At 36.0% G+C, this 13063-nt stretch overlaps 2 protein-coding genes across 2 annotated transcripts in view; one reads left to right on the forward strand and one right to left on the reverse strand.

Moving 5' to 3' along the window:
- Nucleotides 1-6039, forward strand: part of KIAA2026 (KIAA2026 ortholog) — a 62688-nt gene extending 56649 nt beyond the window's left edge. Inside the window, exon 11 of the mRNA XM_053932869.1 lies at nucleotides 5848-6039. The gene's annotated coding sequence lies outside the window, so the exon portion shown is untranslated. The remainder of the gene's footprint in view (nucleotides 1-5847) is intronic.
- Nucleotides 1238-12486, reverse strand: MLANA (melan-A). Its single transcript, XM_053932878.1, has 6 exons — nucleotides 11791-12486; nucleotides 11143-11234; nucleotides 10827-10925; nucleotides 8194-8290; nucleotides 6009-6110; nucleotides 1238-5060 (listed from the first exon to the last, which is right to left on the reverse strand). The coding sequence occupies exons 1-6, from the start codon at nucleotides 11827-11829 to the stop codon at nucleotides 4992-4994; spliced, it is 498 nt and encodes a 165-aa protein (XP_053788853.1). The 5' UTR covers nucleotides 11830-12486; the 3' UTR covers nucleotides 1238-4991.
- Between the last annotated feature and the right edge of the window lie 577 nt (nucleotides 12487-13063).

The raw sequence follows: 13063 nt of genomic DNA on the forward strand, positions 1-13063 counted from the left end.
GTGAAGAAGGAAGGCTGCTTTTCTGTGTGTATGCAGAGAACATAGCAAACGTGCAGCAGAGAATTCTGTTTCTCCCATCCAGAGATGGAAGCTAGTGGAGTTGAAAAGACTTTACAAAATTAGTATTGAAAGACTGAAGTATTTATATTAGGCTATCACTCTTTTTTTGTATTAATTTTAACTCATGTGATGTATATCTTGGGAAAGAAGCAAATAAAGCATGTGGTCCAAACATCTAATTGAGGCTATACTAAAATGTTTTGGAAATGTGAAGGCACATGTGCTGCTTAAAAATTGTTCATATTTTCATCCATGTGAATCCACCAAGACTGGAGTTTGCAACTATCCCGTGCGAAGAGCTTTCTGGGGAAATAAGAGGGGCAGTAACTGTGACATTTAATGTCAATAGTGTTTTCACAATGGATTATACATTCTTCCCTTTTTTCTGTAGTTAAATAGGGCCCAGAAGTCTCTGGTTCTTTTTTTGATGAATAAATGTCATGGAATCACAGAAGCAGAGAATGAGTCAGGTTGGAAGGGACCACAGCAGGTCACCTGATCCAATCTCCCTGCTCAAGTAGGATCATCCCAGAGCACACCGCACAGGATTGATCCAAACGGTTCTTGAATATTTCCAGTAAGGGAGACTCCACAACCTCTCTGGGCAATCTGTTCCAGTGTGAGAGATGTGATCCAGTGGGATTTGTGAGATGGTTCATGGTGGTGAGGATAAGATGGATGAGCCTTTCTTGTTCATATTGCTGTGAGTACAAGGCAGTTAGGAACACCACTACCCGCAAAAATGTAGTCTTTTGTGTTGGCCCAAGAGTAAATCTACGTGGACAAAACATCTAGAAGAGCTAGATTTTGGCAGCAAGGGAAGCAACTGTTCATTTTGTTCATTAGAAATCTAAGGCTGCTGCCTTTGAGTTAAAGACTTTTTGCGTAAAAGAAGTAATGTAAAAATCTGAGGTTCTCTAAGGCTGCAAAATATGGAGAGTCAATTCCAAAAAGTGCACAAGTGCTGAATTTTAGCTGACAGCATATATGGGATGTTTAGATAATACCGGTAGATAGCTTTTTAAATGTCATATTGCTGCTAGTTTACCTTTATTGCTGCATGTAAAGTTCAGTGCAGATCTGTGTCCAAAAGACAACACTGGAAATTTTCAAGCACTTTTCAGCTCTAATGGGCAATAAAATATGTTTAATGAAATGGCATGAACACACAACAACCTTTCAGCCTTGTTACACAGTTTAATACATAGTCAACAGAAAAGTACAAGTGCATAAATGCTACTTCTCCAAAGACACTCATTAATCTTTTCCTTTACATAAGAAGTGAAAAGAAGTTTGCTTTTAAAGGCAAAAAGTGTACTCTTATGTCATATGAGTACATGGACATAACACCAACAAAGTAATGGATATTCTACCAATATTAGACATAAAAATGAATCAAAGTATATCACTGAAAAATTACAAGCAATATGGCTAATACAGTTCTTAAGGCCAAGATAATATACATACATCCCCAGCTGTAGCAGAAGTTAAGCCAAAGGACATTGCTGAGGTGAATGTCACTGGATTCTCCCAGCAACCAGCTCCAAATGCCAGTCATTTACACTAGACTAGTGAGACTCTAAAAAAGCAAGCGCTTCCTATGGAAGGTTTGTGGTACTTTTCTTTTAAGATAACTTTCTGACATGTATAGGCTATAGCCTTTGGCTCTTTCCTCGAGAGGGTGTTTTGCTGCCTGGTGCAGTATGCCAGGAGGATTGAACTCATTGAGACCTGCTGCATTTTACCTTTGTTCAATAGCTTTGAAGGCTACATTAAGGCTTGTAATTGCATTAGAAAGTAGATGCTCCAACAGGATCATACCAGGAATCCAACACTGTCTGTGTTACACACAGTGTAACTGCTATTGCCATTCTAATTTACCAATCTGACCAAAACATTAGTAAGGGGTCTGTTTTTGAAGTACTTGTTGCATCTACGTAAGGGTTCCATGCATAGCTATGGGGAAGTTTCTAAGATCCTCTTGTTCAGATAAGCTGTAATAACAGTGTGTCTGCTGCTCTGATAGCGCTGATAAGCAGCAAGCAGAGCGTCATTCTCCAGCTATGACCAGCCACTTCTTTGTCAGCATCCTGGGGAAAAACTCAAATTGCCCATGAATTACTTCACTAGCTTTTTTTGATATAAGAAAATGAAGCACAAATATCATGTTTATTCAAAATTATAGTTGTAATACAAGGCATCTGATAGCAGCCTGATTGCAAAGAGGGTAAAAACCAAAGGGGCAGAAGATCTTTGACTTTTACGTCCTCTCTATTACATACATGACCAAACTAAGGAAATTATTAATCTAAATTTTGGTGACCAGTTGCTGGGGTCATATAACTGTCTAATCTTAAAGACTTTCCAGGAAGGTTGAACACCCTATACCATGTTCTCCATGTATAGTAATTAAAACATTTCTATACATTTCTCTTTAAAGGAACAGATATCCTGGAATGTTTAAACTAGTCTTTGGTAAAGTGCAGTGTTATTGAGTGCAATACAGAAAGTACCAGTTCTTGCATCATGCAGCTTTGGCAATTACAGGTCTCTTGTTTTCAAGGTCTGACCTGTGTTGTATCAGTGTTTTTCTGTTTTAATGAGTCAGCAGCCAGACTTTGCCATGTACCCTCACTGGGTATAGAGCCAGATTTAAAAAATGGAATTTAGAATGGCATTCAGCATGAGTGATGAAATTTACAACTATTTGAGTCCTCTGTGAAGCTCTATTTCATGCTCTTATTTTAATGCACTTAAATCTGAGACCACTGTCTGTGTCTATAAAGCAAAAATACTACTTTCACCAGGAGAAAAAAGGAGATGACTTTCTGAAAACTAAGGATAGGTTTCCAAGAGGTCTTATCTATCCTTTAAGTATCTGTAAATTCAGCTCAAAGTTTAATTGTTCCAGTTCTGGCTGCTGAAGAGTTTTAACAATTTAGCCTTATGTAGTCCCACAAAGAAATTAATATTTCTACTTCATCAGTGTTAACTTCCTCATGAGCTTTTGCAACGTCTGGTAATATATTTAATTCTGTCACTACTAAAAATATGTGCAATCAAGTAAAGCTTTTTGAACTCTAAGCACTTTTTTATAGTAAATGATCTCTATTAATTTTTAATTGATTTTTTCCTCAGACATGAGAAAATGACTGCATATATCAGTTCTATTCCACTGTAGTACTAAAGTCTTTTGAAAGGATGCTGCCTTAGAGTAGAGAAATGCAGAGTGCTGAGTTGCTAAAGATATCAGCCCCAAGCTTTAGCTTACCAGTCTTGCAAGAAAATTAGTCAGCCATTGTGTTCTACATCTCTAGTGCTTACTAGCTATAAGATGGCATTTTTTATGTTTTCTTGTGTATTCTTCTTCCTGTTGCTAAATAATTCCACAGTTTTTCCCTGACAGGCGGATATGGGAAATGACAAAGGTAAGGCAGCTTTTTAGGTTAAAATACAAAAATACATCTCTAAGTTTCTAAATAAATATATCAACTAAATTTATAAAAACATATGAATGGATTATAACCTTTCACAGGAATTACTGATATTTATTACCTTCCAACAATTTTACTCATCTATATAAAATTTTACTAATCTATATAAACATTTTACTAATCTGTATAAACATTTTTATTACAGAAGAAATATTTTTTAAAAAATGGCTTCTTTATTTTTTATCAGTTATGTTAGGCAAGTAACCGTGCCTTGTGTTGAAAACTTCTTTTGTTTTAATGTTTGTATTTGTGTATGTGATGACAAAGAACTAGATCCTTTACTAATAGCAGTTAATAATTGCTTTATGAAATCAGTTTTCTTCTGTAGCTACTTTTGATTTTAATGAATATTGTACCATTCTAGCTGCCTCCTGCTGTGAGATATCAGGCCTTGTGTATAAGTGTATTGATCTGCATATAATCTTAAGTAATAATCTGGCAAGCAAGTAATAGGAAAAAAGGCTGAGTAAACAGTAACTTATCAAATGTATGTAGCCAGTTCCTGCATATCAAAATCCTTTGTTTTTTATTACTGCTAGTGTTCTGGCAAGCCACGAAAATTACCATCTAGGAGTCTGCTGTCTTCTGTATTCTTCAAGAGACATGGTTTTTGTACATTTTCTTATATAGTTTTATCATATTAGAAAGAAATGGCATGTAAGTCTTTATATTTACAAAGTTCTTTTGCTCTCTCACGACTGTCACAAGGAAACAAAAGATGATGTCATTATATCCATTTGCAGTATGAAATAGTATGGACTCCGAGCAGAAACTCCTAGATTGCCTAGATTGATCATGTTTTATAAGGAATTAATTCATTACAGGTATATAAACAAGTGTGTTGTAAAACATAGTCACTTTTTGGAAGTTGATTTTAAAACTGCTGGTGAGGAAAACAGTCTGTAAGAAGACATGTAGTCAAATGGTTTCGTTCATTTTGTGACAGATTATTTTACATCCTATTCTAAGGAATACTTGTTTGGGGTTTTTTTTGTTTTGTTTTGTTTTTTGGTGGGGTTTTTTTGTGCGTGTCTGTTGTTGTTGTTTTGGTGTTTTGGGGTTTTTTATTATTGTTTAAAGAAAGGGAAACTAAATGAGGAAAATGAAAACAAACAACAATTTTTACTCTGATTAATACTGAATAGTGTGTGATTACAGAGCTATGTAGACCTATGAAGGATTCAAAATGACGAGACCATAATGTATTAATCTGACTGCAAGAAGTGAAAAGCTTAAAACAAAAGCACATTCAGATTTATTAAGACATTTCAAAGACTAGTTCTGTAAATTAGGTGGGAATAGTTTTCAGCAACTGCTAATGAAAACATGTTGTTTTCTTTTGTATGATTTTAGCTTTAAGTAAGTTAGCCATATACAGGAAATAAAGAGCGAGCATGAGTAAATGGAATCAGTATGTTTAGGGTTTCAAATTTCATGTTATGGTGAATAAGGCGGTGGTGATTGATCTGCAGCAATTTTGCCATAAGCTGGTGGAGCATCAGGTACCTATGGTAAGGAAAATGTTTGTGAAAGATCAAAAAATCCCAATTGAATTACAAGGAAAATTACAAGAAAATGACAAAAATACACAGCAAGCTATTTACTGCCATATTAGATACAGTTCTATGACTTAAAGAAGCTGAGCTCATTCATTGTGCCTATTTTTTAAGGCTACTTTTTTGGTATTACGTTTTCTGGTTTTGCATCAGATTCACTTTATTGCTATTTTTCATCCAAAGAGAGAATTTTCAGTGTTATAAAGGCAGGAATATTTTTCTTATTTATATGGGGTGTTTTTAGATTGATAATTCAGACAAATATTGAAGCATTTCTTTAAAAGTCTTGATGCAAGCATATTGTCATATTTCTAGTGGTAAAAATTTGATCAGCTTATTTAAAATTGTTCGAGGTTAGCCTCTTCTTGGTTCTAAAGCAATTTAAATGCACCCATTTATATATACTTATCACTTAATTTACCTTTTTGAAAATCGAAAGTTTAAATGTTCATCTTTCTGTAATGATTAGAAGGGCTAACACATTGAAGTTTTATAATATTCTCTGGTTGTCAGAATATAGTATACCAGACCAAATCCATTTGTTGTTTGTCTGAATGGCAGAAAATCGGTTAGGGAGATGTTTGGGGTTTTTCAGTATATTTCAGCATTCAGGTGTTGCATCATTCTAATAGATTGCAAAATGATCATACAATTTAAGAATAAATATGAATTGAAGACAATAACTTTAAAATAAGAATTCTAAATAGTAAATGTAATTTTCTTTTTATTTTTCACAGTACAAAATTTTCCAAATACTACTTTCTAAGTTGATACTGAAGCATTGAAGACTCAAAGTATGAGAGAATACACCATAGGAGAAATCATCAACTGCCTGTTTAACAATATTATCTCACCATGTCTTACTCAGTTTTAAGTGAGATCTTGAGTTGCAACTTACCACAGAATTAAAGTCTCTGTAGTTCTGCAGAGCCATTTTGCAGTCCAGTATTTCTCCGTCACCCACCACGTTCCGTATTGTGCTCACGCTAGAGCTTTTGCTCTGTGACAAATCATAAAGAAATATGGGGAAGGTGAAAGGAAGAAGAGACTGTGAAGTTGGAGCAAAATTTGGCAGCACATAAACAGTATGTATTAGAATCTGGGATTAGACACAATGCAAGTAAGAAAGATACCTCATCTCACAACACTTTTTGCTGTCTCTGCTGATACATGTGCTCTCTCTCCTGTGTAATCCAATTACATTGCCAGAAAAATAACTATCACATTTTTCAGACTGATTCAGGAACTGACATCTCATGTGTCCAAATACCTTCTATTTTTTATGCCAGCTATTTCTTTCCTTAATCCCCAACCTTTTTGTTTTTCATTTTTCAGCATTTCTTTTGTACGCTTTCTGTACCAGTTCTTCCCTAGCCAGAAATAGCCTAAGAAAAATATGATTTTCAAAACCAGAAAGTAGAAATCTGTCATGAGAAGGAATTAAAAAACAGATTATGCTTTTTGCCAGGATATGCAAAGCAGGCAATTGGTTTGATTTTTGAAGGGTTTTTTTGAGTATTACCTTCATTTTTGCAACATTTCACTATGAAAGTTCAGCTTTTAGGTATTCTGTCATTTGATATATGTATTGGATAGATAACTGGATAATTGGATAGAAAGAGAATGGGACAAAATTACCAGAAACAACAAGAAAATGGATTTGCTGACTAAGATGAGAGCTTTGCTGAGTTTTTTAGTCCCAAATAGTTACTTATATCTTCTTCAAAATATGAGGTTAAGTAAAAGATACTGTAAAACACATATTTGCATAAAGCTTTGTCCTGGTTTCAGCTGGACTAGAGTTCATTTTCTTTTAAACAGCTGGTACAGTGCTTTGTTTTGGATTCATTATGAGACTAATGCTGATAACACAAGGATTATTAAACATAATGTTTTTGTTCAGTAGCTCTTGCTCTAAGTCAAGGACTTTTCAGTGGCTCATGTCTGCCACAGAGAGGGTGCACAAGAAACTGGGAGGGTTCATGGCTGGGACATCTGACCTGGACTAGCCAAAGGGACATTCCACACCAGAGAACATCACGCTCAGTACAAAAATAAGGGATTTGGCTGGGAGGGGCTGATTGCTGCTTAGGAATGAGATGGACATCAGTTGGGGGTGGTAAGAAACTGTTTTGGGCATCACTTGTTCTTTTGGGGTTTTACTCCTCTCTTTCTCACCTTTTCATTATGATGATTATTAGTAGTATATGGTTATATTTTGTTTCAATTATTGAACTGTTCTTATTTAACCCATGAAGTTCACTTTTTCTTTCCAATTCTCCTCCACACCAGGGTGGCAGCGGGAAATAAGCAAGTGTGATTAATTGCTGTCTGGGGTTAAACCACAACAAAATTTCATTTTAAAGAATTAAAAAATACCTCCCTTTCAAAGGAGAGGGAGCAAAACTTCAAAAATAAAGCTTTGGGACTTCTAACAATAGTTGTTATGAGAAGGATTGTACTTTTTTTAAAAATAATTTCTAAGACACAAATGAAAATATTTTTAAAGTAGTTTTTAGAAAACAAATCTCAAACCCATCCCACTTTTTTTTGTGAATCTTGAAACTGCAAGTCAAACTTTATATGGATGAATCACACAACACCCATAGGTGAGCATATTTATCTACTTGTAATAGTTATTTTTCTTCTCTGCTTCCTAGATTTATTCTAATCATATCTGTCCTTATTTAGGGGTAAATCTTATGAACAGTGAATATATTAATTTTATTTAAATGAATGGATACTGAATGTCTCTTCGTTTTGTATATAGAATGCTTCCTACAAATAATTTTTTACTGATTTTACAAAATTTACAGATAAATTTTTTTACTGACATGTTGGGCAACTGGTTTTACACCCCTTTCCTTCTGGTTCCTCTTACCCCTTTGTCTGACTTGCAAGTTCTTCAGGACAGGTTGTGTTTCATATTGTGTGGTTTTGTCTGTGGCATATGTCAGTGTAAATACTGCCTGAGATAATGATGTCCTGTTACAGATTTGATGTTCTCTGCATAAATGTCATGCAAATCAAGGTAATATGTTGTCAAAATAACAGCATGAGAGAAAATGAGCTGCCACACTTACGTGCAGACTTTTGTAGCCACTACGTCTTTTGTAATACCAGCAGCCAAAGGCAAGTAAAATTGCCAGCACCAAAATGAAAAGTCCAATACCCAGAGCTCTGTTGAGAAAGCAGAACAACATAATTTGCACCACAACTAGATGCATCCTCCCAGAAGCAAGTATGGTTAGACCAAAAGTTTGTGTCAGTGTCTTTTTATCAGAGGAAGGCATGGAGCAGAATTTACCACAGAAAATAGGCAAAGTAGCAATAACTTCAGTCAGTTTCTATAGATTTAGCTGTTAGCTAATTTCTCTACCAAGTTCTTAAACATTTTAAAAATATATTTAGTTGAAATTAATTATCTACCAGTGACTACTGATTCCAAAAACATACCTGTCTGTAAGTCTCGCAAATCACAGCATTGTGATATTGCAAGTGAATGTGAAATAAATTAAATGCCACATCTGCAATGATGCAGCTCATGTTTATGCTAAATTTCTCTAGGCAGCAAGTATTTAAAATGTATCCTAATTGCATCATATTGCAACAACTTCTAATGAAGAAAGGGTTTTTTTGATACATAAAGCACATTGCAACCTTAAAACATGAGTAAGAAACTTTGAATTATTCATAAAGAGCTCTATTTTGTTCTTGCATGCCATACTAGGCACACTATTGGTGTCACTGGGTCATTTTAGGGAAAATATGCTTTGCAAACTGTGCTGTAAAACATCCTTCCCACTGCTCACTGGGGACTTGGCAGAAGCAGCACATTTCCACTTTACGTCAGTAAGCAAGCTGACAAAGTAATTCCAATTTCCTAGTCACAAAAAGCCTTCCTTTAGTGTTCATATCCTCCCAGTTGAAAAATACTGAATTCATTCCCTCTTTTTTTTGTTCTTTCCCTGTTCAGGAACAGAAGAATATATGAAAGGATTAAAGGGAAAAGAGTATGGGGGAAAAATTGCTATGCGAATCAGAATAAATCTATTCTAACATACTTGTGTATATCTTATGCCTAGTTGCCTTGCAGTAATTAGCCCCAGCTTTTCCACTGGCTCTGATTGGAGGCCTACGCGACTTACCAGAGAGTTGTTATATCTATTTGTGGTCATTTTTACTGTCTACAAGTTTCATAAAGGAGCATTTCCTTGTGAATTAAAAAGCCTGAAAGGAGATGCAAGCAGATTTGTGTGGCAGAACAGATTGCCTTTCTGTCTCAACTTCCTTTGTGCTGTTTGAAACATGAAGCCCCTTGGAGACAAAGGGATTTTCTTTTTCCAAAGTATGTGGATCTTGTAAGTTGCTCCTGCCCCTTAAGACTTTGTGTGGCCTGCAGGCCTGTTTAACCCAAGAACAGAGCTCTCAGCAGTCACTTTCTGGTGCAGCCAAAGCTGTGAGATGGCTCCACTGGTTTTTCTACCTCGCCAGCACAGTTGAAACTTGGAGGGACTACTTCTCCAGGCAGCTGGTGCCCTTTGTACATTTTTAGACTTCCTGCTTGTAATATGCTGTGTTGTTTTAGCTACCCATTAGCCTGTATGCCCATGTCCTGGTTTAGGGCAAATTTAGGAGAAAACCCAGAATGTATTTCTGGAGCTGGTACTTCTGACTGCACATTTGCTATCGAACTCCTTCCCTAACTACTCAGAGGCTAGTATGGAAAGTGTGTATGCATTTTCTTGTCATTCCAGTTAAAGATGAAGTTGTGCTGCTAGGAATCTGGGCTCATATCTAGAATACTTCTGGTAGTGGAAGGAGAGGGTCACTTTTGCATATCTAGAAAAACTACTTACAGATGCAGTCACTAGAATTCACAGTAGTTGAAGGTGAGTATGCCTAGTTTCAAGTGCTAAAACATGACTAGCCAGCTTTTTTTTTTTTTTCCTTTTTTTTTTTTTAAAGAATTGAACTGCTTTGAATGGACTATTGGAGAGCTTTCCCCTTTGTTTATTCTTCTTGCCAGGGCTGATGGAGGAGCAGCTATCTTGCAGTATGAGTGTTTGCAAGAAGTTTCGAGCCCAGTAAGGCAATGCTAGCAGCCTTACATACAGATACATACAGTCACATACGGATATCCCAAGCACACTGGGATTACTTGCCTTATGTAATAAAACATCACCAGTTGGGTGGTGTCTCTAATAATCCCAGACCAAACATATTTTATTGTAATTCAAAGATAAAAAATATTTGCCAGATACAATTTGGGAGTCACATTTGTATGGCACTAATGTCTTTTGCTCTTTTTTTTAACCATTTCTCTGGGGGGTTTCCACCATTCTTTAGGGTGAGACAATGTCCCTTTGAGATTCCTAAGAGAGATCTGTGAATCTAGAGATTTAGTATACAGATCACCTTGCAACAGTAAGCCATAAAAGTAAATTCTAAATAAGCCTCAATAAACCTGGTAAAGGCTGATGACTTGTGATCATACGATTTAACTCTAGATTCTTGAATTCTGCAATTCTGATTTTTCTTATCATTGAGGGCTCTCTAAGATTGCGCTATGACAAACATTACAGGGAACTATAAGATAATTAAAAGGCATTCCATCTATATACAACGACTTTTTTGGATATGATTTTCTGGTTTTCCTTCAATACAAATTCTTTCACCAGCTTATATGCTAACATAGGTTTTGATTTACGCTTACTCTTCTGCTGCAAAATAGACATGTCCTTTCCCTTTGAAGTAGTTGCTGTCCAGGTGGTTATATCTTCTGGGCATTTTGTGAGGTTGGTCCTGTTCAAACCTACAGGGTAGAAACACAGTGTGTCAGTGTGATAAATAATTTGTTATCATTGAGGCTTAATATTTTAAGCTTTTTTGTTTTAATGGGAGCATTTTAGAGAGGCAGGATAATCTGATATCTTCAGAATCAAGTAGATTCATATACACACACAACTGTCCCAATTTAGGATAAAGCTCAAAACCATAACTATAATCTACATATTAGTATCACCACTGACATCAAGGTGTTTGCAACTGAGCGTAACAGAGTTTGCAGAATTTGATGTGGTCTATTTAGGTACCAAGTGATGGCAGGCTTCTGAAGCAAAATCTAGAATATAGAAAGAAAAGGCAATTTACCTGGACAAGAAAAACTATTTAGAAGAAAAACTAATATTGTTCTTAAAAATACTTGTTTTTCTATTCTGTAATTCCCTGTAAACATTCAGGGGATAGGTTTTCAGTCACTGGAGACTCTCAGAGATCTGTTGAATTTCAGATGGGAGTACTGATTTATGTCTGCTAACAATCTAAACTCAAAAGTGTAGGGAATTTGTATCACAATCTTTATTCCCAAGTCTTAAGGTGGTAATCACAGCTATCTGAACAGTTAAAAATCTATTCAATCAAATGTAGTAGAAGAAATCCACACGTAATCATGTTTCTGTAATTTGAAGAGCACAGCAACAGATCCTGCTTGATTGTATCCCACTAATCTACCTACCCTATACAAGTAAATTAGAAAACACACTGACTTTACTGAAGATAATTCTAGCCAAGCAAAGAAAACATTTTGAATTCACTCAGAGAAAGTCAAGCCTCTTCTAAAGCATAATTTTTAAGCCAAGCTGAAAATCTTATGTAAAACAAAAAAATATAAATCTTACCTCCTTCAGACCTGTATTCTGTCTGTTAACTAAGGGCATATGCAGCTTTCTTTGACTTGGTCTGTTTTTTTCTCCTTTTATCTGTCCTCTTATGACTATCACGAGTTTAAATTCCTTTCAGTACGGCTTCTGAATGCATTAATTAACATGAAAGGGGTGACTTCTCATTTTCTTCTTAGCATGAAAGGGGCTTATTTTCTTCTGCATCCTTCCCTCTTAAAAAGCAGCAGAAAAATCTGTTATTTCTTGATTAATTACATGTGCTCTGAGAGACAGCCCAACACCTTTTTACCTGCCCAATAAGTACAAGCTCCTAGAGTGGGCAGACGGTTTCTAGATTCAAACATGTTTTGATCTAAGGCTGCTTATTTTGTTACAGAGGACTGGCATTTTTGCACTATTTACTATAGCTTTGTTTATGCACACTTTTTGCACCATTTTAACACTGTGCAAAATAGTATATGTGGACCGAAACTCATTACCCTGTGACAAAAGTGTCTTAGATTAAGGTAAGTACAGTTTAATTCTATCCTGCAATAAAAAGAGGGTACATCCCATGGGCTGCAGAACTAATGAAGCCTGGCCTTTGCCTGTGTTAATGCTGTAGTAATTCCATTTACAAGGTCAGGCAAAGAAATGGCAGTCTGTGATTGATTCAGAGGTCTGGGTACTGTGATATACCAGCAGTTAGTTACTGCCAAAAGAGCAAGGAGATAAAAGAACCATGTTCTGCTTGTCATTTGTCCTAATGAATCATTAATCTGAGCCTCTCTGTCCCTCTACAATTTTTTTTCAGTTTGAAGGATTAAACACTTTTAAGTTTTCACTTGTCTTTGAAGCTGTGCACAGGGCTCTAAGTATGGTGAAAATGGCTGACAGACTCAAAAGAAAATAGGAAAGAACTGATAGTGTGAGTGATCAACATCCATTTCATTAGGAAGTCAGATGAAAAGTATTAACACTGATATTTTTTAGCTAGTGTGGGGCTGCTTCTGTATTTTTCCTAATTATGGTAAAAATCTGACCTGTCTATATATTTTTCCATGCTAGTGCCTAGTAACTGGACCAGAGGCAGTGACCACAGACTGAAACACAGGCTGTGCTCTCTGAACATCAGGAAACCCTTTTTTCTGTGAGGATGACTGGGCACTGGCACAGGTTGCCAGAGAGTTTGTTGAGTCTCCTCCATTGGAGATCTGCAAAAGCCATTTGGACACAGTGATGGGCAACCAGCTCCAAATGGCCCTGCTGCACCAGGACCTCCAGAGGTGCC

Source organism: Vidua chalybeata, chromosome Z, assembly GCF_026979565.1.
Source record: "Vidua chalybeata isolate OUT-0048 chromosome Z, bVidCha1 merged haplotype, whole genome shotgun sequence".
Lineage (NCBI taxonomy): Eukaryota > Metazoa > Chordata > Aves > Passeriformes > Viduidae > Vidua > Vidua chalybeata.